The sequence below is a fragment of the Lactuca serriola genome, chromosome 3 (assembly GCF_051521515.1).
Source record: "Lactuca serriola cultivar US96UC23 chromosome 3, Lser_US96UC23_V15, whole genome shotgun sequence".
NCBI lineage: Eukaryota > Viridiplantae > Streptophyta > Magnoliopsida > Asterales > Asteraceae > Lactuca > Lactuca serriola.
The window spans coordinates 8,472,000-8,499,783 of NC_136410.1; the positions used below are offsets into that span (position 1 = coordinate 8,472,000).

The 27,784-nt window shown below is 35.2% G+C and overlaps 1 protein-coding gene and 1 pseudogene across 2 annotated transcripts; both read right to left on the minus strand.

Annotated features, from left to right (window-relative positions):
- Positions 1-15,536: 15,536 nt before the first annotated feature.
- On the minus strand, positions 15,537-17,862 carry LOC145094257 (UDP-galactose/UDP-glucose transporter 4-like; annotated as a pseudogene). Its single transcript, XR_013703245.1, has 7 exons — positions 17,480-17,862; positions 17,288-17,316; positions 16,992-17,193; positions 16,669-16,911; positions 16,399-16,500; positions 16,203-16,310; positions 15,537-16,110 (listed from the first exon to the last, which is right to left on the minus strand). The product of XR_013703245.1 is annotated as a UDP-galactose/UDP-glucose transporter 4-like (transcript).
- A 1,596-nt stretch (positions 17,863-19,458) lies between these two features.
- On the minus strand, positions 19,459-22,335 carry LOC145094258 (uncharacterized). The gene is made up of 3 exons (XM_079032541.1): positions 21,372-22,335; positions 20,228-20,348; positions 19,459-20,020 (listed from the first exon to the last, which is right to left on the minus strand). Exons 1-3 carry the CDS (start codon positions 22,113-22,115, stop codon positions 19,509-19,511), a joined length of 1,377 nt encoding a protein of 458 aa, XP_078888667.1. The 5' UTR covers positions 22,116-22,335; the 3' UTR covers positions 19,459-19,508.
- Between the last annotated feature and the right edge of the window lie 5,449 nt (positions 22,336-27,784).

Here is a 27,784-nt window from a genome sequence, read left to right on the forward strand (position 1 = left end):
ATAATATATTAATAACCATAAGTGTCTTATTTCTCTCATTAAAGTCTATCCAAGTGCATGATGCCATGCAACCCAAATGGACCATGCCGGGTCGGGTCAAGTCTTACCAATTATAGTTATGGACTTAGACATTAATCCAACAGAAGGACCGTTATCTACTCCCGAGGATAAATTATCTTTTCGATCAGCTGCAAGGTGCATCTTGGTTCTCCAAGATCAATTTGAGATCCGGATATCACCAGGTCAGGGTGAGGTAGGAAGATGTGGAGAAGACCGTGTTCCGGACTCGTTATGGTCATTACGAGTTCGTGGTGATGCCGTTTGGGCTCACCAATGTGCCGGCTGTGTTCATGGATTTGATGAACCGAGTCTGCAGACCGATGCTCGATCGCTCGGTCATTGTGTTCATATATGATATCTTGGTGTATTCCAAGACTCGAGAGCAACACGAGGAGCATCTCAGGGAGATGCTGGAGGTTCTGTGACGAGAACAGCTGTATGCCAAGTTCTCGAAGTGTGAGTTTTGGTTACGAGAGGTCCAGTTCCTTGGACATCTCGTTAACCAGGAGGGGATTTTGGTCGATCCGGCCAAGGTGTAGGCGGTTATGCAGTGGGAGATTCCGAAATCTCCCTCAGACATCATGAGTTTCTTGGGTTTAGCAGGGTACTACCAGAGATTCATTCGAGATTTATCCAAGATTGTAGTACCCCTCACTCGTTTAACGAGGAAGGGGGTGGATTTCTGGTGAGGCCCTAAGCAGCAGAGGGAATTTGAGACCCTCCGACGGTGTTTATGCGAGGCGCTGGTGCTGACACTCTCCGAGGAAGTCAAGGATTTTCTAGTATTTTGTAACGCATCCATCTCGGGCTTGGGGACAGTCCTCATGCAGAGGGGACGAGTGGTAGCTTATGCATTGCGACAGCTGAAGCCGCATGAGACGAGATACCCTACGCACGATCTTGAGTTGGGAGTGGTGGTTTTTGCTCTCAAGATTTGGAGGCATTATCTGCACGGGGTCTGTTTCACTATATATATGGATCACAAGAGATTGAGACACATCATGGATCATCCGAACCTGAACATGAGGCAGCGCAGGTGGTTGGACGTGGTCAAGGACTATGATTATGAGATCCTTTACCATCCAGGTAAAGCGAATGTGGTTGCAGATGCTTTGAGCCGCAAGTCAGCTGGTTCTTCTACCCCAGCAAGGTGTATGCGGATAGTGGTGGATTCCTCGCTTGTGAGATTGATTAGGGATGCTCAGGTTGAGGGTATAAGATCGGAAAACTAGAAGTTAGAGAGGATTAAGGGAGAGAGCGCCCGGTTTGTTCAGGATAGCCGCGGGTTATTGACTCGATACGGTCAGATTTGGGTTCCGATGTCCGGAGGGGTCCGCCAGATCGTGATGGAAGAGGCTCATAAGTCTCACTTTTCCATTCACCCGGGGGCTACCAAGATGTACCGCGATTTGAGTATGAGTTATTGGTGGCCTGGTATGAAGCGAGAAATTGCTTGGTATGTGGAGAGGTGCTTGATCTGTAGGATGGTCAAGGCCGAGCATCAGAGGCCGCATGGTAAGCTACAGCCTCTGGAGATTCCCATGTGGAAATAGGAGCAGGTTACGATGGACTTCATTATGAAGTTACCGAGGACGACGAAGGGGTTCAATCCTATATGGGTCATCGTGGATCAATTGACCAAGAGTGCCTATTTCTTGGCCATACGAGAGAGTTCGTCGGCTGAAAAATTGGACGACATATACGTCCGTGAGATTGTCTCTCGCCATGGGGTCCCAGTCTCCATTGTCTCCGATTGGGATGTCAGGTTTACTTCCCGTTTCTGGCAGAAGTTTCATGAGGAACTAGGTACACGACTGCATTTTAGTACGGCGTTCCATCTGCAGACCGATGGGCAGAGTAAGCAGACCATTCAGACCCTTGAGGATATGTTGAGGGCTTGCGTCATTGACTTATGTGGGAGTTGGGATTCCCACCTACCGCTTGCAGAGTTCGCCTACAACAACAACTATCATTCCAGTATTGGTGCCCTGCCTTTTGAGCTGTTGTATGGGCGGAAGTGTAGAACCCCAATATGTTGGGGTGAGATTGGGCACAGGGTGATGGGTCGGACGGAGGTAGTTCTGCAAACTACCGAAAAGATACAGTAGATTAGACAGCGATTGTGGACTGCTTAGAGTCGGCAAAAAAGTTATGCCGACCGACGCTGATCTGAGTTGGAATTTCAGGTGGGTGACATGGTACTTCTGAAGGTCTCGCCCTGGAAGGGTGTGATCCGCTTCAGGAAGAGGGGAAAATTGGGGATAGGCCTGGACCCGACGAGTTGGATGAACAACTCGGTGAGTCCGATGAAGATTGCCATAGAACTCGACGAGTTGTATGAACAACTCGGCTAGTAGGTTGAAGTTTCCCCAACTTATGTATACGTGTGTAACCGTCGAGTTGCAAGAAGGAAACTCTGCGAGTGGCCTTAGAGTTCGATCGTAAACCAAAGGAACTCGACGAGTCACTCCGGTGACTCGGCGAGTGGACAAGTACTTCAAGGAACTCGGCGAGTAGCCGAGGGTACTCGGCGAGTAAGGGTCAACATGGACTGTTGAACTTGACTGATGAATTTGACTTTGACCAGGGTTGATTAGTTGGTTTATGGGCCACCTTGAAATGTTGGGAACTGATGGGTGTGATTGTATTATGGTAATAGGTGGTGGAGTTTTTGGTAGTGATCCGAGAGTTGGAGTTCATCTACCGATTCGACGTCTGCAAGTTGAGTTATCCTCACTGTATCAAAAGGGTCCACGACACCATGGTCGGCCCTTTAGGTGTTATGGTTATGATATGATATGTATGCGATTATGATATGATAGATCGGAATAAGGATAGAGAGTGTGTTATGTTTTTATGATCCTTAGGGATTGGTATGTTAGTGGCCTGCTGGGCCGGTGCTCTAGTTATGAGGGATTGCTATGATTGATGATCAGTAAGATAGATATATTTGATGTCTGTATATGCCAGTATATGTTAGTTATGCGCACATGATTATTTGCTCGTTGGTTTGGTTGAGGCGGTCCTGCTTTGTGCTAAAGGCCAACATACCGTATGAGCGGTCTGGGGAGACTGTAGGCTCACGTGGCAGTCTAGTCATGCCGAAGGCTCGGTATAGTTTCAGTTAGACTGTAGGCCCTGTAGGACGATCCAATTAGGCCGATGGACCAGTATGCATGTTGATTGATTGATTAATACGAATATGATATTATCATTGTAGTATTGGTATTTTGGGGGAAGCTCACTAAGCCCTCGGGCTTACAGTTTACAGTTATTGTTTCAGGTACTTCAGGAGATCATGGCAAGGTGAAGGCATGACCATACCGCTCCTCATCCTTATGATCTGACTTTTGGGACACTCTGATTGAATAATGATTTGAAAACATTTTTGTAAACAATACTATTGGGTTTTATTTATGATTGAAAAAGTTTAAATTTGGCATAAAATTTATGGATGTTACATGCACAATACACATTAGAAAGTGAATCAACAAGACCATTGTAACATCCCGAGTTCAAGAGTAGAGTTGAAGGGCTAAAAGTGAAAATGTATAAGGGAAACTCGGTGAATCCATGGGTGGACTCGGCGAGTAGAGTCGCGACTCCGGTCACGTGTTAAGTGGCCAACTCGGCGAGTCGGCGGCTGGACTCGGCGAGTTGGTGCTGGGTGAAGAAAACCCTAATCTTCGGGGTTTGCCCCCTATTAAAAGGATGTTATGCCTTCTCTCTAGCCTCTATTTACCCTAAGAGTTCCAGATAAAACCCTAATCGTGAGAAATTCCATTATTGAGAGGATTGAAGTTTGGAAGAAGGGATTTGTGAAGAGAAGTTGGAGGAATTCGAGGATAGCATCAAGAGGGCTTGTGGATCTGAAGTCTTCATCAGTTTAGGCTCATCTTTCGGGTAAGTATCCTCTGTCTTGAACCCCTTTTTCCCTTATTGTCATCCATGGTGGTTGTTTTGGGGTTTTTGGAGGATTTCATGAGTCATTTCGGGATTGGAAGATGGATCTGAGGATGCTACCTCAGATCTGGAGTAGTGATGATCCAAAATCGCATAAAGTCCCTGTTGATAAGTGATTGGTGAAGCTACCTTGTCCCAAACCCTAGCCCTAGAGTGTAAAATGCCTAGATCTCTTTGGATCCACGTAAAGTTTGCCAGTTTACGTGATGGTTGGCTTGTAAAAGAGTAGATCTATGGTTTAAAGCTTCTGCATGGCTTGGAAAGCCTCTGTATGGATTCAGATCTAGGGGTACTCGGCGAGTCACAAGGGTGTACTCGGCGAGTATCTTGAAGATAGGCTGGAACTCGACGAGTTGGAAGAACAACTCGACGAGTTGGTTGAATATGGACAGGAACTCGGCGAGTTGGAAGAACAACTCGGCGAGTTGGTTGCAGATAGCCTTGGACTCAGCGAGTCTGTTCTTGGACTCGGCGAGTCTGGTCGTGAGGTCTTATCCTTTCTTCTGGTTGAGCTGTGAATCGGTGAGTCGAGGAATGACTCAGTGAGTCGAGTGTGAAGGACTCAGAGTTGTGGACTCGGCGAGTCTCGGGGTGACTCGACGAGTTGAGTTGCGGATTGGGGAAGTGCTGTGCATGGGGACTCGGCGAGTCATCGGGTTGACTTGGCGAGTAGAGTCAGTTAGGGGTTGACTTTGACTTTGGCCAAGGGTTGACCAGTTGATTCCAGGACATTTTGGTAATTGTTGGTTATTGTTTTGAGTTTAGTGTTTCGGTGGTTGGCGAGTGGTGGAGATCTTATTAGTGGTCGGAGCAACTCGGGTTTATCTGTTCAGTAGGCAGTTGCGAGGTGAGTTATCCTCACTATATCAACGGGGTCTAAGGCACCAAGGCCGACCCTTTATCGGATTAAGATCCGGGTATTTGTTGTTATGTTATTGCTTTGATATGTTTGCATCCTGGTAGTTAGGATGGTATGTGTTAGAGACCTGGTTGAGGTCGGTATCCTGTTATGTAGGGTGATGCTATGCTAGTGACCGGTTAGGTCGGTATCCTGGTTAGGATGATGATATGCTATGTGATCTGTTTGATCGGTTTGTTGACTGTGAATTGTTATATGATTGTATGTTTATGTGCACATGGTTGTTTGGACTGGAGTTGGGTTGAGGCGGGTCCTGCTTTGTGCTGTAGGCCAAGATACCCAGGGCGGACCGGTTGTCCCAAAGGCCCAGCGAGCGGTCCGGATAGGCTGTAGGCCCCAAGAGGGCGGACCAGACGTGCCGAGGCTCGGAGAGTGGACCAGGCCGACTGAAGGCCCGGTGCGGGCGGACCAGTCATCCTGTAGACTCAGAGAGTGGACTAGGTGGATTGAAGGCCCGGTGCGGGCGGACCAATCACACCGTAGACTCGATATATGGCTAGACTCGGAGGGTGGACAGGTGGACTGAAGGCCGGTGCGGCAGACCAGTCACACAGTAGACCCGAAGTGTATGGCTGTTCTTTGATCAAATATGTTATGACATGTTATGCGTGTATGGTATATGTGGTTGGTATTTTGGGGATATCTCACTAAGCTTTCGGGCTTACAGTTGTGGTTTAATGTTTTTCAGGTTCTTCGGGAGACCGTGGCAAGGAGAAGGCGTGATCGTACCGCTCCTCATGTTTATATGTGATATGATTCTGGGAAAACTCTAAATAAACTGTATTGAAAACCTTTTTGTAATAATTTAATGAAATCGGGTTATTTTTGAAAAGTTTAAATTGGTTGGAATTTTTTGGTCGTTACAACCATTAAGAACATAATTCCTACATAAGCAATCAAAATGTTTCCAAGTGTCAATAACACTCAAAACTTGCACATCTGCTTCACCATCGGGCAGTTTCATAGCCTCTTTAGTTAAGAATCTAGCAAGATTCAATGGCATGAGGTAGAAGAGCATCTTTTGTTGCCACCTTTTAAAGTACAGCCCATAAAACTTTTATGGTTTCTCCGCATGATTAACATGCATGATCATCATTGGAGCTCGTTGAGCATTAAGAGTACCATTAGTCTTTGGTGGTTGGGAGCTTTCACTAGTCATACTACACATATATAAACCAACATTTTTAGTTAAACCAAAATAAATTAGTTAAAGATTATAACATAATCACTATAAGTAAAACTGTTAAATGAGAGTCTTTTCTAGAATATAGATTCTGAGAATTGTTAAGACAATTTTGTTTCTTTGAAATCTGTTTTAGAAAAAAAATTGAAAACAAAAGCAGAAAAGGAAATCCACAAACAGAAGAATACATAAACTGTATCAGAAAACTATTTCTGAAGACAGAATCGTAAATGAAGATTTTTTTTTGATTAATACAAGAACTGCAACAGAAGAGAGAAGCAGATTAAAAAAAGATTTCTTTCATTGTTCGCTTCGTACAAATGATTTGTTTTAATACCGTTAGGAAAAATATAACCCTAGGATCTACACGAAAGAACAAACAATAAATTGTTACTGAGACCTATGTTTGACACAGTTTCCTTAAAACAAATTCTCCTTATGTGGGTGTTTGTTTCCTAGAATACAACAATAGAAAACAATTCTTCTAGATTGTCCGAACCCTCATTTGGCGGGATTATACCTTGGCTGCAGCAAGAGATGGAAGATGAAACAGAAATGTAAGAGAGGAAGAGCAGTAATTCGTTTCATTCGGTGTGTCTCAATCAGTCACATAGTCGTTGTATTTATACTACATAATGTAACTGATGTAATTAAAACGAAATCGTAACCATCACAATTAAATAAGACAATTAATAAAGAAATCAAAAATAATATTTGATTAATGGCTCTTTAATTCGTTTTGTAACTGAAAAGAAATAATTGCAAAAAAAGTCTTTGGACTTTACCCGTAGGATGCGTGCTCACACAAAAGTTAAGTAAACCCAAGCCAGATTAGCTTTCATTTGCACCCCTCTAGAGCATTGGTTTCTATAAGTATTATAAATATAGCTAGTATTTGTAGTTATAAATCAATCTTCTTTTCTTTCTCCCACCAATGTGGGATGGGTTAAAACCCACTTAACTTATTTATTATTTTCTTCCAACTACTCTACTTTAACAAATAATTTATCATTCAGTTTTAATCCGTTTTGGACATATAAGATATCGAAACGAAGATATCATGGAGGAGAATACAAATATATAATCATTAATTCGTTTTGATTATATTTAGAGTCCAAAATTCGTGCTCAAAATGAGTAAAAACTCACTTTTGTAAATTAGTAAAAATAATTTTCCAACAAATTATAACACATTTTTGACTTACATAAAATATTTGGATAACCTAGCTAATCTGTTGTAGGTAGAAAAATTTGTAGTGTAATTTATATGACTCGAAATAAAATACCGTAAAATATTTAGTTTTAAAATGTTGTAATACTATTCTTTAAAAAAATCCATATAAATTTCGCTATATTCATACAAATTAAACAAACATTATATCTTGTACATAAATAAACACTTATAATAAAACATAGAGTTATATATGTTATTAAAATGCGATTAATATTATAAATGGTATTATAATTTTGGATTTCTTTTATTAAACCTAACCCGATTTCATTTTTTTGCACAACATGTAGAAATAAGCTAGACATTATTACCTTCTAGATGCAAATAGAATCCATCATCTCCACTTTTCACCAAAACCCAACAAGCAAATTCATCATATAATCTAAATAATTCCAAACATAGAGTCATATGCTTTTTTGAAGTCAATTTTAAAATTCATCATTTAGTTTTTTTCTTTTTATACCAGTCCAACACTTCGTTTATCAAAGCACCATCAAGAATTTGATCGTTTATATAGGTTTGGAAACACAACCATTATGTGTTGTAAGTGATAAGTGTGAAGAAGATGGTTGGATATGGGCTTGGAGAAGAGAAATTAGTGAAAATGAACAATTATATGGATTATTGGAGATATTTCATGATATTCAAGCAACATCAAATCCACATCCATATATACGAATGCTTGACTCGCTTGGATGTTTTATAGTTAATTCAACGAGGAAACATATAGATGACGTTGCTCTTGTTGATGATGATAGCAATACAAGGTGGTATAAAATAGTTCCTAAGAAGGTAAATATATTTATTTGGCGGTTGATTCTTCATAGACTTCCAAATCGGGTTTCGTTATAAAAAAGCATTAAGTTGGATTCTTTAGTGCGTCAAGTTTGCAAAAAGGGGTGGAAACTTCTTCTCATGGATTTCTTCATTGTCAAATTACGATGGAGGTGTGGTCTTGTGTAGAGAAGTGGTGTGGTCTTGTGTAGAGAAGTGGTGCGATATTGTATTTCCTATGACTAAATCAATAGTCGAATGGCTTTCATGGGTGGATCTCTCCAAATGATCAAATAAAATGAATACTCAGATTGAGGTGATTATTTTGACTATAGTGTGGGTTTGTGGAAGTAACGACATTCGATAGTTTTTTTTATGAGATTCCAACTCGTAATAATTCTATTTTGGATAGTAAAGTTTTAAATTCATTTTCTTAGTTAAAAATAAAGATTCCAAAATAGATATTAATTAGAATGCTTGGATGCAATGCCTCATGTAAAGTTTCGTTTTGATTATTAGTTCTATTCAATTGCTAGAACTTGAATCTATAAATATATAACTGTTCAAAAAATAGCAAGATATCTAACAAAATCTATACTATACTATAATAGATGCTTATTTCCAAGTTTTACATTGATTTGAAACCCATGTATTTTCATATTTTCATTGTCTTTTAATAACTATTATATAAAACTATTATTAATTGATTTAATTTCAAACATGCTATATAAATGTTTACATGTGAATTTTGATTATATATTTCTCTTTAGTTATTGGTTTCTTAAAAGACTTCTTTCTCTAAGTGTCTTTAGATTATATATTTATCTCTTTAGTTATTGATTTCTAAAAAAGGCTTATTGCCCTAAGTGTTTATGCAACGTGTTTATGAAATGTTGCTAACGTTTTGTGTTCATGTTTTTCTTTTGTAGATTTCATATGATCAAAATTACAATGTTTTGAAAGACTATTTTGATTAAATTTTCAAGTTAAATTCGAAAAAACATAGTTAACAAAAATCAACCTAAAAATAAGTAATGTAAATTTTTTTTTTTTTTTTTTTTTTTTTTTTTTTTTTTTTTTTTTTTTTTTTCATTTACCTCAATCATATTTTTTATATATCCAAAATGAACTTTAAGTTGGATTTATACTTCCTCAAAAAATATCGATAACTCAAAGTCGGTTATTATATTAACAATGTTTATTTAAGTTTTATATTATGAGCTAATTACTAATCTAATCAAATTAAAGAAGCGATTAACAATTTTTAGCCAAAAATTAGGATTTGTCTTAAAATAACCCACAAAATCGTAGTTTTTAAGATCTGTCTACTATTTCGTTAATTCGTCTACTGTTTCGTGTTTTGTATAATTTTTTTTTATATTGAAGATATAAAACCGCAGGTTATTTTAAAACCTACGGTTTTCTCTGTATAAACTACGGTTTCCCAAATAGCAGCTTACGATTTGGGTAAAATCTACAGTTTTTTTTAACTACGGTTTTAGGGGTAAAATCTATGATTTTAGTAAAAAAGCTACGGTATTATTTTTATTTATTTATTTATTTTTTAACAGACAATATTTTTTTTAGAATTATTTTGATTAATAGTAGTCAAGTTTAACAAAAAAATAGTCTACTCTCAAAAAATACTCTCTATTAAAAAAGTAAAAAATAAATAAAAATAAAACAAAACCGTAGATTTTACCCTCAATACCGTAGTTTACCAAAACCGTAGGTTACGGTTTGGGAAACCGTAGGCTACGGTTTGGGAAACCGTAGTTTATACAGAGAAAGCCGTAGGTTTTAAAATAACCTACGGTTTTATATTTTGAAAATAATTTTTTTATACAAAACACGAAACAGTAGACGAATTAGCGAAACAGTAGACGAATCTTAAAACCTACTCTTTCGTGGGCTAGTTTTGGCTAATGTGTTTTTTTTGTCTAATTTTGGATAGATAATTAAGGATTTTGGCTAGATTAGTATTTTTCCCTTATATTATATTTTTTCAAAATTAATTTTTTATTTTAAAATTACAACTTTATAAACCTATTGTTTATGTTTGTTTGGTGTTATATATATATATATATATATATATATATATATATATATATATATATATATATATATATATATATATATATATATATATATATATAAATGGTGTTTGGATTTATGTTATAACAAAACAAAAATAGTAATTGATGTTTGGTTTTATGAAAGTTGTAAAGAGTGTTTGTATTATTTAAGATAAATAGCTAAAATTAGATAACTAGTTATAACAAAATGAATGATTGAAGATTGGTTTTCAGTGAGTTTCAATTATCTAAAATATTAATATTAAAAATATTTATTTTTGTTTAAACATTTGATAAATTTTGATTATGTAAATAAATAATTATAGAAAACATTAATATTTGCACACATAATTTACCAACATATATTCTGAAAATATGATATGAATTTTAACTAATTTACCATATTGATTTGAAACCTATACAACTCATTAGTTCCTAACTAATTAATTGCCACTAGTTTAATTTTCATACTTAAACTCATTTGCAATTATAAATGAAGTGCCCCTTTTTTAATTTTCACCTAAAATACATATTTAAATTATTGATTTCACGTACATATTAATTTGAAACATAATAATTTTTTAGCCTCCAACTATTTAACAATCATTAATTAGATTTTTCGTACACTAAACTTTTCTACTTATTTGAAACTTATACAATTCTTTAACTTCTAACTAATTAATTATCAGGTTGGACGTGGAGCAGGCATGATGTGTTTTATCCATCCTTAGGTGAATGTTTAATTTCATTTTTAGTAATTAAACTCATTTGTAATTTTAGTTTTAATTCTAACTCTTCAAATTCAACATAAAATATACTTTTCTTATATCATATTGATTTGAAACTTAAACAAATCTTTAAATTTTAACTATTCAATCATCATTAATTTGATTTTAATAGATTAAACTCATTTGTAATTTTAAATTTTGGGCCAGCTATTCACTTTCAAAATAAAATATACTTAAAATTTATTGATTTATGTCAAATATACATAAAAAGAGTTCAAAGACTATTTTTAAGCATTTACAATATATATATATATATATATATATATATATATATATATATATATATATACACACACACACACACACTAGCCGTCTACCCGCGCAATGCGGCGGCAACAATAGTTTCATTGGACAATTAGTTTCTTTCGGCAATTAGTTTTAATCGAAAATCTATATTATATTTCAAGGAACACAAAAGAAATACATATTGCTATCAGTTGGTTTTGCAGCAGGAATAGTTTCATTTCGTCAAATAGTTTCTTTTGGAGATTATATTTGTCTCAGATATTAGTTTTTATACGGAAACATGTCATCTTCCAAAGAACGTGAAATGTATCGGAATTTGATTGTATCTCACAAAGGTCGTACACAATGTTCTTGCATGCTACCGGTTATCTCGAACTACGACACAATAATAAAGCTCTTAGAGTTCAATTGTATCCCATCCTCTATTTGTTCGGGCTCCTAGCTACAATGTCAATTTCTTGGAGCCAACCGGTTTCATGGAGGAAAGTGGTCACAACAGTGTATCAGTATAATTTTAATACATAATATACTTGCAACATAAATAAATTTAAATAAAACAATTAAAAATAATTTAATATATACATCAAACACAAAGGTTATACACACATGATATTCAATGAAAAAATAATAAGTAAAATGTCTTTTTCTCATTATCTATAAATAAACAAAGTATATCCGAACAATTCGATCAAAACTAATACAAAAAAGGATCTCTCATTAGGAAGCAAATCGACATGGTATTGTGCTTCATATGGATATCTATTAGATCGGTCATCCTCTAAACATTTCAAAATCAACAAAAACTAAAAAAATATAAGATTTCAAATATGATATATGAATAACTTACAATTAGATATTGTGTAAAACTTTATGCAAAACTTGATATAGACAAAATTGTTGAGAAACTTATTAAAGAGAATATTTTAAAGCATATTACAACCATTACTCCTTGTCAAATAGGCCTTGTTTAAAGAAAGGTAAGCGATCAGTTGGGTTGTTGATCCGAACCTGAGTAAATAGCAAAACGTAAGTTCAAATATTAGGAATTTATGGCCATATGTGTGTGTCTGTGATTGTAAACCAGAAAACAACATTCCCCTATAGTTTGTTTACACTACTTGAAAAAAGAGTAAACAACTACACAATAACCTTGATATGAATACAATTAACATAGTTAGATTGAGGGGCTTAAAAATACAATGCACCTGTTTCTTAAGCAATCTACCCATACAAATTGAGCCTGTATAAACTATATTCCTTCTGGACAAGCCAAGATGGACGCCAACTCTCCAAGATGAACGCCAACTCTCCCTTCAACTGGTCCAAACATGAGGAACAAAATCATCATGACTGCCATCTATATCTTCTTTTTTACTCCATACAATAAAAAATAACAAATGTTGTTAATTTAGGATTATGTAATTTAGTTTCAAATATAAAATTAAATAACTATAAAAAAACATCATAGGCTTCAAATAACCGTAACCATAATAGTGATATACTTGGGATTTCAAATATAGCATTTTATTAGTTGATAGTGTATTATCTTTGAAGAAAGAAGTTAGAGCAATATGTTTTCAAAGTATATAAACTAACCACTGTGTGACCGTAGCTAATGTCCTGCTTTGTTAAAATGTCGTTTTCATAAACAAAAAAATACAACATATATTATGAGAGGGAGAGAGAGAGAGAGAGAGAGAGAGAGAATTGTATCTTTAAACGATAGCACCTTAAATCTTATGAGTGTTTCACCTTAAACCATAAAACAGAAGCAGACGATTTGATAAAAGTCAAAACTTGATTTTTGTAAGTAAAAAGGTGAGATATAGAAGGTGTGATCAAAAGCTTATGTACAATCTTACCTAGAGGGTGGTGACAAGAAAGCAACAGTCCATGGCCGTCATGGGCTGTCTCTGATCTCCAAAGAGCAAGGATGTAGTTCCTTTTTATGAAGATTTGTTCTGCATACCGAAATGCTTACACAATGAAGACCTTTTTGCTTCTCGCGCATCACTATCAAAGATAAATTAGTTGTAGACACAGTCACACAGATTAGGGTGACATATACAGAGAGGAAAGTGGTGGGACTTACTTTGTATTGTCTCCGATTAAGGTGTCTCCGGGCGAAAAACACGTTGGCCTATGACCTACGAAATCAACAAACACACATAGTTAAATAGATACCTGCAGTTAAAAACACATACGCAACTAGAAATAGGATTTCGAGGGAGAGAGTGGGAGAAGGTAAACAGTTAGCAAAGACGCAGCTAAAAATAGATGCAGATCTAGATACTTACATTATCAACATGATAGCGTCGGCCGAATTAAGATACGGTGAGTGACACTTACTTCCGGTCGTTAGCAGAAGGTCGAGACGACGGTGAGTGGTAATAAACGTTTGTCTGCGACAGAGGGTATACGAAGAAGGCAGCAACATCTTCAGTTTACAGTGATAGAGTGGGAGATGGTGGTGGTGGTGGTCGCGTTTAGGTGGTGCGTAAAAAGAGAGTAAGAGTAAGGGGTACGGCTATGGTTTGTGAGCGAAAGAGATGCAAGAGAGATTGAAAGAAAACACCTTTTCCACCCATTTTAAAAGCGTGTGTTTTTAATGGGAAGAAAAGTTATATGTCTATAGAAAAAAGTGGAGAGATCGAAATATATTGATAAGGGACGAAAAAATGGGGATTTCAAAATTTAAACCTAGAGAACTTAACTAATCATCCGATATATAGGGATCCAGCGAGACTAAATCATCGATTAAAGAGGCTGGGTCAAACTAAGGAAAAATATGCATCGATTGATTGTATATTCACATTGAAGATTTGGACAACTTAAATTTAATATTATTATATTGATAGTTTGTTGTACTTTAAACTTAAACGTTTGGACGTCTTAAAAAAATAATATTATTATATTCAATCTATTTATATAAATAGTGAGATTTTTTTTATAAGATAGTAAAGATATAGTTTCACACCTAAGGTTCTGTAGAAAATGTAGAAGGGAAATTGGGGTGAAAATGAAGGCAAAATCATGTTTTTCTGTCTTAAATTCGCATAAACCCGTTTGATTATGGTTTGACCCAACATCTGTTTTGACAACCAAACATTTAAAAATTCATAACTTTTTGCTCGAACCTTCGTTTTCGATGAGGTTTTTGCCTACATGTTCATAACAAAATTATCTACACTCCTTAGTATAAATATTCAAGAAAACTCTTCCTTAAAATGACAATTTTTATTTCTTTAGGCACTATACTTTATACATATATGGACGTAGAGCACGACACTTTATTTTTTTGACTTCTACCTACTCTAACACCTTATATTAACTTATATAAAGTGTTCCAACCTTTACTTCTCTATTCAAACTATTTAAACAAGTTTTGGGCTCCTTTACCCCATTAAGCGCTATACCCTAACTATGATTTTAAGTATTTAAACAAAACTAATACTAAACATGTAGTATATCATTTGTAAGTTATTCAAGTTGATATAAAAATATGTATGTTACAGAGATTGCTTTCATTTATAGAGTAAGTTATAAAATTTGGTTCTATTGATATTTCAAAAAGTGCAGTTTGAGTTCATTTTTTTCTTCTTTCCTATGATTAGTCAAAAATTGGAATTTCCATGCAAACTTGGTCCATGTAGTATACAAAAATGTACAGTTTGGGTCTTTTTTTATACGACTGTTCACTTGATGATCCAACTCTGTACTTTTTTGATGATCCAAATCTACACTTTTTGGGACACCATAGAGACTAATTCTGACATAAAAGTTTTAATTTTGGACTCACTATGCAAATACAAAAATAAATTCAGACTGCATTTTTTAGTTACCAACATGAACCAATTTTACAATTTACTTAAATTTATATGAATAAGAAAGATGATTATTTAACTTTAGTTTGATGTAGTTTTTACCGAAAACCCATAAATGACAAAATACCCCTAGTTTATTTCATGTCATTAAAATATTAAAATATGAAAATATAAACGTTTATGGTTAAATTGAAAAAACCAAACTTAAAGAAAATCTAACCTGAAAAGGTAAACATCATCCCCTACCCAACCAAATCTATTTGTATATTCCAACCCTGGTTACATATCATAAAAAATATTATACTCTAATTTTTAAAAACTACTATCTTAAAATTGTCCAAGAAAATATAATATTTTCTTATTTGTTTGTGATCGATATCTTTTTTAATCTTATTAAATAGCATTTTAGACATTGGTCCATATTTTAATACTTTTATAGTTACATTAACTGTGTACTAAGCCAAACATGTGAAAGCTATGTTATTCCAAAATGGATTCGACCCTTACTGTCTTACATATTTGTAAAAAAGTTTCTAAAAAAACTATACATATTTAACCTCATGGGCTCATGGCAACATATTCAATTTTAAGATCATCTAAAGTCATTAAGGGATAACGAAGATAATCGCTTGCTTCGATATTAGGCCCAAAACGACACAATTGAAGGCCCAATCCAAGATTCAGCTACTAAACTGCTAAAGCCTAAAGCCATCATAATTCATCAACCATCTCCAATCTCCATGATCAAATTCATCAATTCATCATTACATTACATACGACTGATCAGCTAATCAGCTTCAAAATATCAAAAGTCAAAACATTGACCGTGTTACACCAGAGGGCTGTTTTCTTCGAGATTGGCACTCTTTTTTTCCTTGAGGTGTAATTTTACATTCGTATGCAACCGTCGAACATTATGATTTGGCAACATCTTCAAGATCACACCCATGGCTATCAGTATTAGCCCTGAACCGTGTTGTTCGGTTAATGGTTTTGTAAATATCATATAAGATAACAATAAAGTCACCGCCTTTCTTGCAGTCGTTACCTGCAAATATATTGTTTGATCATTAATTGTTATATATATCATCACATCAATCACATCATTTTTGTTATGATCGAAAATGGAGTTACAATCACCATAGCAGTTGTAGCAGCTCCAAAAAGAGCAACGAGTGATAGAACAGATACTTGACCCACAAAAGTGGCCACAGCTTCAAACACTAAGATCCCATATACATAAGGATGCTGTAAATTCAACAACAAATAATCAAAAAGATCAACTTTTTAATGGTTAATTTAATCTTGCGTGTTTTATTAAGTAACAAGGACTTACTTCATAGCATGAATTCCATGCTTTGGAAACTTCTCCCGTTAAGACCATTGGTGGAACTAGGAAAGTCAACCCAACTATGGTTGAGCAGAATAACATTTCCATCTGTTACATACGAAAGAACATGAAAAGATCAAAACCCATTATATAAATAAGATAGTTAAATATATACATGAGCTCTTAAAATTTTCTGCAGAAAAGAAAAATTCCCATGATCAATCTTGAAGTTAATTAAAAAGACGACTTAGTTATATATTAATTAGTTATTATTACCTGTGAAGTGTTTGGGTTAATGGTAAAGATTGCTTCTTGAAAATTACCCAGAAAGGAATCCATGATTAAAGATACACAAACCATGACAACACCAATGACGCTAAAATTAGGAGAAGAATTGGCATCGGCTAAAGTGAAGAGTATCAAACCAACAACTAAAAGAACAGCGGAAAGATATTCATGTGGTGGGTACTTCCTTTTCAAGCCAGGAATGAAGGCACCCGTTATCATAACAGGTAGCACCTATAATTAATTAACACCATAATATAGAAATTAAACCCTAATTAGTAAAAGGAAGAACATAGATAGAACACTCAAAGTACCTTTGTGGATTTGAACATGAGCTGTGCAGGATAATTGAGGAAAGCCAAAGACCCTTTGGTCAATCCTTGAGAACCCATAAGAACAGCTGAGAGCTTAACATATGTTTTCCATGGATTCACCATTTGTTTAGGGGTGAAACCTTGAATGTATATGAGTATCAAGTAGATAAAGCTTTGCACGAACGTGAAATACCATCCATAGCTGAAAATTTAGGAAAGAAAACCCATAATTTTTTTTGTCTTTTGGTCATAATTAAAAGAGTAAGTTTAAATCATATATAATCTCATTAATATACCTGAATTTAAGCCTATTATATACGTACTCCTGCAATATAAAAAGACAGGCTTATCAGTTAGTATTATATCCTATCATGTATTCTGTAGGAAATCAATAAGTGTCACACATTCATATACAAGGTACATTAATCCATGCATTCATGAATGCATCTAAGTAAGTGTATATATAAATGAATATTGATAAAGTCAACCTCACAAATGCCATTAACCAGGTACCCAAAGAAGAACCCACAAGAGCAAATGAGAAATTGTTGCCATTTTGGTATCTGTAAGAGAAATCCCCAACAAAGATCTTGATTTTTCTTCTCCTTTCATCTCCGAGGAAATCTATATATTAAGCACATAAACTGCAAAACAATGATAAAAAGAAGAGAACCAATTTCAAGTTTCTGAGAAAATTTGGTTCTCTATATTCCTTCATTAATTCCATCTCCGATTCGTATCTATATGTTAACTAGCATGGAATTGGAAGGATGATGGCTTGAAATAAGGACATAGGAAATGAAAGAGTTTGGCGAGGGGTAAATATGGAGGTATCAGTATCATTATGTGCGTATACTTCACGTGGTGACCCTTTAGTAGAATTAAGAGTAAATTAGGAATCTTGAAGGTAAGAATTTGGCATCCTAAATCAGATTTAAGACGAGTATTATTAATTATATTTATAAAATGGTTATAATTTTCATAAAGTGATCCGACGATGTTAATAATAGATGAGTTCAATTCAAGTTGAAATTTGTTTCTAGACTTTGAGTTTGGTTAAATTACTTATACTTTTTAATGTTTCGTTGGTAAACTTTTGGTTAAATTTATTGAGGGAATACCAATACGCTTAATTTATTATGGATTATGATATGATTATGATTATTGCAACATATTTTGAATTATATTCGTAATAAAATCTAACTTCGATCTCTTAATCATTATAGCAATTAGGATCTTAACAACCATTAATCTTGATTACCTTTTGGCTTTAACTATCTCATGTCATGTCAGGTTATATACATAATTGATGATGTGGTTTGCCTAACAGCATATAGAGAAATGGATATATATTCCGAGAACGAGAAAAAGAAACAAAAGAAAAAAGAGAGAACGGAAATTTTTTTTGAGGGTAGAAGGATTTGTAAATGATAGAGTGGAAGGGGTTAAAGTAAACAATTAAAACTATTTATAAACACGGATCAAAATATTTTTTGGATACATGATATATATGTCATGATATTAACAACATTGGCATCGAATTAGAGGCAAAACACAAACAGTCAAAACATGTTTGACAAAAATAAATTAGCTTTTATAAGACATCTTATGTTGTTTATAACAAAATATATTAAACTTTTTTATTTTATTATTATTATTATTATTATTATTTTTATAAATTAGACTGAACAGAAATTTAGGGAATTACTCAAACTTTTAACAAGAAGGCTGGGTCAAATTCATTTAAAAAATAACGTATATTTTGTGTTTAATTTAACAAAGGTTAGTGTCAATGTTTAACCTAAACATTACATGTGAGAAGAATTTCTTAGACTCACGTATCAAACATTAAATATGTTTATCTTACTTGTAACGTAACAACTATAGGATAATTAGGCCTTTCAGAGTTCTATAAAGTTTGGTACATTTTCGTACATGATTAAGAGGAATTTTTTTGCTTTAACAATATAGATTCTAAAAAAGTGATAAATACTATATGTCAACATTTTATTCTTTTTCAAGTTCTTTTGTATCAACTTAATTTTTTTTAAGAAATATGCAACAACGTTTTATAATATAACAACATGCATCATATTAACATGTATAATAACTTGAAACATGATTGTATAATTCCTTTGTTTTAATAAATTTGTTCAACAAACTAAAATTTATTGCAGACTGATATAAACAAAACTAATATATTGTATAAAAAACATTGAAGGAGCACCACGTCATGAAGCGACATCTTCATGGTTACAATGTTGCATTTGAATATTTTGTCTAATAAACAACTTTGCGCTTAAATTGAAAAAATTATAAAATGTTGTACATAAAGTAGCACTTAACCCAATTTAAACTTAATTTATTGTAAAGGGTAAACGCTACCCCTTAATCTTCTCTATTTTGCTCAAATTAATATAGCAAAAAAAAAAAAAAAAAAAAAAACTAACCTCAATATGAACCATGATCAATGAGAATTTAAATCATGTCACAAAAATATTTGTTTTCCTATATGAACTACATATAAAACTCGAGTAACATCTCTTCAACTAGAGAAGTGAAAACTTGGCATTCCAACACCAAACACACTTGTCGTTTTTCTACTTCATCATCATATTTGGCCCATTTGACTTTTTCTTTATCCATGTCTCTTACAAGAGACTCGAATGTTATCTCTCTTGCATATCCATCTCCATTAATCCAATCCTTTGCTTCTTGGAGTAATGCGAAGTTAGAGACACTACTTCCTTCCATAATTCGCTCTATAAAGAACCCTAACAAGACATTTTGAGTCATTATGGATTGATCAAATTGATTACTAGAGGACATTGTTGCTTTAAATTGTTGAAACAATGCAGTTGCTTTCTTTCTAGTTTGATTGGATGATTCATCATGTAACAACAAATCAGGCCTTGTAGTTGTAGACTCTGATAATGTAATCCTATCTTCTAATCTGACAGGCCTTAGCTTATTATAATTTGCAAGGCTCTTCACCCTTTGAACCTTGCTCATGACTTTTTTTTTGGTTCCTGTTACATGTACACCAACCATATTTTGCATGTCATTATTATAAACATATAATAATGAACCCTACAAAATTTTCAAATGTGAACAATAAAACCTTTATTAGATACCATTTATCTAGTATGTTTTATATATTGGTTAGATTAAACGTTTTATGTTATTGTTTTCTATTATATTGAGATAAATTACGTACAAAAAAGATAGAGTCCAACCTTCCGTATATAAGCGGGAATGTTGGAAAGGTGAAGTAACCTCATCTTCATCATCATCACATGGAAACTCCATCACTGAAACTGGACTAAATTGCTCTTTCTTCTCACTTTCCTCCTCTTTCTGTCAATTATCAACATCAAGAAATCAACTCTTCAATTTCATATATATGCTATAGAGCCGAGAAGACAATATACATATTTACAAGCAAATCAACCACTAAAGATTTATGGTTATGGTAAGTTACAATTATATTTTAGTAACAAATCAGTGTTATCACGCATGGTCAAAGGTGGTCAAGATAATGTCAAATGAAGTTTAAATTTTAAGTAAAAGACAAATCATGATGGTTCCCAAGTAAAGTAATTAAGCAAATCCCAAGATTAGAATTTTTGACTTATCAAGGTCAACTCACTACAACACAAATGACACCTGCCCTTAATTACTCGATCAAATTCAAATCTTCTTATCACACTAAAACACCTTGGAATTCCATATTTCCTCAACTTCCTATGTATGATGTATCTTTTTCATTTCCCATACCATTCTGTTTTTGTTTATATACAATTTATTATTCTTATAGAAATATAACAAATCTTATTCATCAGATATCATGAGGATCGTGTAATGAAGAGAGCAGGATATTATGGTGTTCTGCAGCTTTTAACGGCACAGATTAAGTAAAGGCAAATTCCCATAGTTTGTAGATCACGTGCGTCAGATATACCAACACATGCAGTTCATAAAAATAAAAAATAAAATAAAAATTATACCGACACTTCCCAGCTATCTTTACTCCTCCTTCCTCGCTGAAAAAAATTAATGCCTTTTGCCAAAAGTAATAAATAATAATAATTCAAATTTGAATAACTTAAATCTGAGTTTGAATATCAAACGGGAAAATTTACATTTCAAATCATTGACAATTACCGTGTAAATTTTGTAAGAAAAGTAACAAATATTTCATTTTGTACCAATAAGTAATTAATTTTTAGTTATATTTTTCGTAATTTCTACTGAGATGTGAAATTTTGGAGATGGAAGAAAATCTGCAATCGGTGTAAATTAAAATTTTAAACTGAAATCTGATCAAATGAGTGTAGCGTTATCTACTGTGGGGGTGCGAGGCATGTGATCGGTACTTACCTTTGCATTTCCGGTGAAAACATCAGAATCGGTGGCGGCGGTTGCTACGCCAGATTTCATTCCGTTTGCTGTATTCTTCTTTTCCGTTGTGTGCTGCTCACATTCCACGACGTTGTTTATTGTTACATCGATCTTCGAAGAACTGTTTGTTGTAGAACAAACGGAGGTGGTGGTAAAGTAGCTATCCGACGAGGCGGAGTTGTTGCTGTTACTTGTGGATGTGTTCACCTCCGCCGAAGCAGTGGTGGCAGCGGTTGAAACTTTAGACGGCGGACGTAGGACGTTTTTCTTCTTATTCTTCTCTTTGACAGGTTCGTCTAACGAATTCAACCTTTTGTTGAACTCTTTGTTACGACCATCGATAGTTCTCTTCCAGTTCGATAGCTTCCGAGACAGATTCTTCGGTAGGAAATTAGCTTTTGCACGCTTACCAGAACCGGAGAACTGGAAGTGTTTGAAAACATTAACCACAGCGGCGGAAGCTTTTTGCAGCACCAACGAGGATTTTGATTTGCTTCTGAGAAACTTTTTTTGCGATGGCCGAAGATTAATATGTTTATTAAGATCGATTTCAATAAGGTAACGAACCTTGGTGCAACATGGCCGGCGCGGATACGACCTGAAGCCATTAGAAGAACACGAACTAAGATCATCGATCAGATAATCCTTGAGCAGTACAGACTTCGGCAATGGCACCTTCACTAACCTTGAATCGTTAGAAAACGAAGTTCTTGCTGCAGCCATTGTTGCTCAAGGATCCGAATTAGTGTGGTGAAAAGTGAAAACCTAAAATTTAATCAGAGGTTCTGATTAGAGATTGAGATTTGAGACTCAGAAAATGTGAGATAAAATAAAAACCGGTGGGGTGTAAGAGAGATCTAGGTAGCTTCTGATTGAAGATCTCAAGAATGGAATATCAGAAGCATCAGTGATGGAGAGAAGAGATCACAAAGAGATTGCTTGAATACTGCTTCTGAAAATAGGGAGTTGGCTTCTTGTTTGAATATTAAGTTTACTTATTTTAATCCGGTCAAAACAATATTGGGTAATAATAGCTTTGGTCCGTTATCTTTTGTTTGGTTCAAAATCAAAATGAATGATGTTTACCTATTTTTATGATCTTGCATTTTTTTCTTTTTACAAAAATAGATAATCAAGGGTGATACGACTCAAATTGTCGGGAGATCTTCTGAACTGTTGCTTCAGCGGGGATATGAGATTACAAAGCAAAGTCGTTAGAACCGCCCTATGGACTGTGCCTTGGGAGTAGGCACCGACGATAAAGTTAGACCGGTTGGTTGGTAGATGTGAGATGGTTCATCCTAGCCTGAGAGAACCATCTTGGTGTTGGGGGTAGTGTATGGATATGACGATTGAAGGTGGAAAGTGGTGGAAGAGCCCAAAGGGAAAGTCCCTGGGAAAGCTTCCTCTCCATGGAAGAGGTACTGTTCACTTTATAAGGGAGAATTAGGTCAAGGGGTATTGGGTTTGGCCTTAGGCCAACCCAATTCGGGCCCAACTACCAAGGAGATGGGGAAGGTCGTCCGGGGGCACCAGGCGCGATCGGGAGGTGCGCACCAGGCAAGGTTGATAGGAGAGTGTTAGGCAGGACTGACAGGAGAGTGCTAGACAAAGCTGGCAGGATAGCACCAGGCATGGCTGGCGCGCTAGAGCTGCCTAGGCCATGTGTAACATCCTAAAAGTTTGACAACATTTTCATTTGTAAAACTATCACAAAATCCATAATTCACACAAAATATAGTTCCAAAGCCATAATTATAAATCAGAGTATCGAAAAATCATATGCCAAATAAATATCTAGGATGATGTGCACAATCACACATTCGCCTTGTCCCTATCCTCTAATGTATCTGAAACCATAAAATCAAATTGTAAGCCAAAATTAGTGAGTCCCCCAAAATACCATTGCACAAACATATAACAATATGCATACTGGGTTCACAACTATCGGAGTGGATTACACCTAAGCCCACATCATAAGTTTGGATTGCCCTCCTGACCCACAACTCATGTTTGGATTGCTCCTGAGCCCATACCATAAGTCTGGATTACCTTCCCGACCCACAACTTATGTCTGGAGTGCTCCCAGGTTTGATGGCTTCGACACAAAGCAATATTGTTTCAAACCAACTGCACTATGTCGACATATGCAACAATAAACATATAACCAACAAACATATAATCATGCAGATCTACCAGTCTAGCAGAATACTACAACATAACATCATTATATATATATATATATATATATATATATATATATATCACTATACATCATACAACCTAGTGGGCCGACGTTGGTGCCTTTGACCCACGAGTACAGTTAGGAAAAATCACCTCAGAATCTTAACGATAGCTAAACTGATCATTGCTCCAAACTCTGGCTCTACAGGTCGCCTGTACAACACACAAGGACCAAGCCTCAATCTATTACTCAAAATACCCCAAATGACTTAAAGTCAAACTTGGTAAAAGTTAACGGTCAACAGTTAAAAGTTAAAGGTCAACCTCCAGCTAGTTGCCATGCCGTGGCCATCCTTGGCCACTCCGTGACTGCTAAACGACAAAGCGGACGGGTTCCTACCAAGTCGCCACGTCGTAGGGACTAGTCTGGACAGCTTAATCCATTAAGCCAATTTCATACAACTCCAAGAGCTCCAAATCTCAGATCTGGTCCTTCTCATGGTCTTGATGGATAAAGCTTCCATCTTTATCCATTTAGACACCCTGATAAGTCAAGATCCCAAACCCTAATTCATTAAAGGTAACTAAATGCATAAAGTCACTCAGTAAGCAATCAATCTCTAGAGTTGCTCACCCAAAGTTTCTAGAATGGTTTCCTACACCTAATAAGCCATAAAAATCTTAGCTTTATGAACATGCATGTCCAATACATGTATCTTCCATTTTAGGTCAAAAGCATGGCAGTAAGGAACTCAAGCTTAAGTATGGGACCAAAAACTCCATAAATCCTCAGATCTGGAACATATGACACTAAAATGACCACATGGATCCATAAAGTTGCCAACTTTATGATATCAAACCTTCCAATTTCTCACACCATGAAGATTAAGGGACAAAAGGGCTATATCTAGAGACAAGTAACATAAAGATTGGATCTTAAGGACTTACCAGAGTCCAGAAAACGTGCACAAGAGGGATGCAGAGAGTTGCTTGCTGAAACAAAGCCCAAGGGTGCTTTCTTCTTCTTCTTCTTCAAAACACCACCAAACACACAAAAACTCAAAGGTTAGCAATATAGGCTAGGGTTTTCTCTTGGAGGCTGAGGGAGAGTGATTGAGGCCGAGGTTGGGAAACCCTAGCCATCACATTCCCTTAAATAGGGGTTCACACCCCGAATTAGGGGTTTCCATTAAACAAGGGCCACTCTATGTCGAATAGATGCCATGCTGTGACACTAGCTTAGTACCTATGAAACATTGGCCTTGGCCATGCTGTGGGACTCCACCACCACGCCGTGTCCACTAGAAATACAACATCCGAAATATTAAATTACTTAAAAGAAACATATCTGAAACTTAACGTTACAATTCTCCTCCTATTGAATTAGACTTCGTCCTCGAAGTCCTCAGCTGTAAATAACTATGGGTAGTGCTTGTTGGATTAGTGTCTAAGTCCATAACTATAATTGGTAAGGCTTGACCCGAACCGGCATGGTCCATTTGGGTTGCATGGCATCATGCATTTGGATAGACTATAATGAGAGAAATAGCACTTAAGGTTTGTTAATATATTATAAGTTCTAATATATTAATAAGGTCATTTAATTAGTATTGATCAAGAATTAATTTGGAATTAATTAAGTGATCAAAAGGAGACTAATTAAATATATGGGTTGATTGTGTAAATCATTCATTCTTATATATGTGGGCTTGTGATCCAAGATTCCTTATGTTGGACTAAGTCCATGGGGTGACCCATGGATACTCCATGGAGGTTAAAATCCATGGAGCATAAGGAATGGGTAAAGTCATGAGTTACATGGTGTGACCCTAATAGCCACCATATAAAAGAATCCCATGGCTCAAGAAATCGTGCACTATGTGTGTGTGTGTGAGGGCTAAACGATTTCATGGAGTGTTCAAGTTTCTCTCAAGTTATTCCAAGTGTAATTGATGTTGTGTGAACCATTTGAGGTGTCACATTTGGGGCACTAGGCACTCAAGCTTCATGAATATATTCTACATAAAAAAAGGTATGTATTCTATCTTGTTATATTCATTGTTTTTGTATGCTAGATTAGGATAATACCTTGGAAGTTCTTATTTGCATGTATAATAGAGAAAACATAGATCCAAGGTATTTAGGGTTGCATGTACACTTAGGAGTGTTAGAATGCTCAAAACCCAACAGTGGTATCTGAGCCTAGGCTTGTTTTCTTGTTATACTTGCAAAAGTAGCTGAAAAATCGAGTTTTGATGCTGTCTGCCCAGCAGACTCGCCGAGTCCATTAATAGACTCGCCGAGTCCAAGGCAAAGTGCATCCAACTCGCTGAGTTGGTTCGTGCACTCGACGAGTTGGACCCCCAGACAACATAAATTCGACTTTTTTGGCTGGAATTGGACTAGGAACATTACCCTAAGATGTTTTTGGACTTATAAACTTGTTTTTGATGTGGCAATGTTCATGCTAATCCAATTTCAAAGATAATTGTCAATAGATTCATGTTTTGTATTAGTTTAAGGTTTAGACTAATTACATGAAAAAGTTTGATCTGAATTATCTTGTTCTTATGAGTTGCTTAGATTAATAGAAAAGTTGAGTGAAATAGTTGTTTTCAATCCAAATTAATCTAAGATTTGATTCTAAAATGTGTTTTTGTAACTTGTCCTCAAGTTATATGAAACGTCACATTTAAGTTTCATAAAACTCATAAAAGTTGGCAAAGGTTACAAAATGAAGAGTCTAGTTCTAATTAAATGGTTTTATGACTCCATAACTTGTCCTCAAGTTATGGAGGACCAAGAGTCTCTTCATTAAATAATAAATAAAAAAAGTGTAACCTTAATTAATTCCATAAGTTATAAAATAAAGAAAAGTTAATTCTTTTATTAGTTTAAAGTCTTCCATAACTTGTCCTTAAGTTATGGAACTTGAAGAGTTTTTGGATTAAAACTACTTTAAACACATAAGTTATGGAATTAATTAGTTTTGAATAGTTTCAAAACTTGCCCTCAAGTTTTGGAATTTGAAAAGTTTTCACTTATGAATACTTTAATTCCAAGTTAGCCCTTAGAATTTTAAAAGTTAAAATTCAACCCTTATACTTTATAATATTATAAGTTTATATATATATATATATATATATATATATATATATATATATATATATATATATATATATATATATGTATGTGTAAGAGTAAAGTCAGTCTTACCGTTAGTATGCCTCATTCACGAAGCCGGTCTATAAGGGGGGGGGGGTATAAGGTTACTGCCTATAAAATGGCAGTTTAATGGGTGTCCACTCTCACCCACCGCTTCCTTGACCGGTGGAGGGTCGTTAGCCGAATGGGTTTGACAGGACTATGATTCTCCCTTCATTAAAAGTATTAATGATAAATACTAAGTAACTAAACTCTTAATAATACCCAATCTTAGTTACTTAGGAAAATGTGAATACGGTGCTAATCCATGAAATTACACTTTGCACTTTGTTTAAGTCGGTTAGTGGAGCGTGTGTGGTTAACCGGCACACTAACTCGTATTTAACAAGGTAGACAAAGGGTAACTTAATGTGCCGGTTAACCACACACGCTCCACTAACCGACTTAAACAAAGTGCAAAGTGTAATTTCATGGATTATTCGTCATAATTTACTAAAGCTCAGTAAATATGGTTATACTTACAAGCTTAAGTGTAATTATGAGACATTGGAAAAGGTTCCAATGTAAGGCAGAGCGAATAAGAAGAATCAATTTGGGCAGAAAGATAAAAGTTTCTCAAATCTGTAAAGATGGGAGAGTACTTTAGTATCCGTTTTTTGTGATCATCTTAATGATTAAGAAACCATATCAAAATCAGTTCTCTAAGGAAATCTTAGTGCATTCTTCTGACTAAGAAGAGGAACTTGAATTGTTGAAATGGTTAAATCAAGGAGATGAGTCATACTTCGTTCCAAAAACAATTCTTAGAGTTATACTCTAAGATTGAACTTGAGTGACATGTCTTAAAGAGGGTTTAAAACACTTATCAAATGTAAGAGTAAAAGTTATCTACTCTTGTACATTTGAAATTGGTAAGTTGTGATGTTTTGGATAAAACAAAGACCAACTAAGGCCAATTGTGTGAAGTGTTTGTCTTGATAAAGAATCCGCACTATCCCTTGAATATTTGACAAGAAAGTTTTATATGTCATGAGGACAGTGGG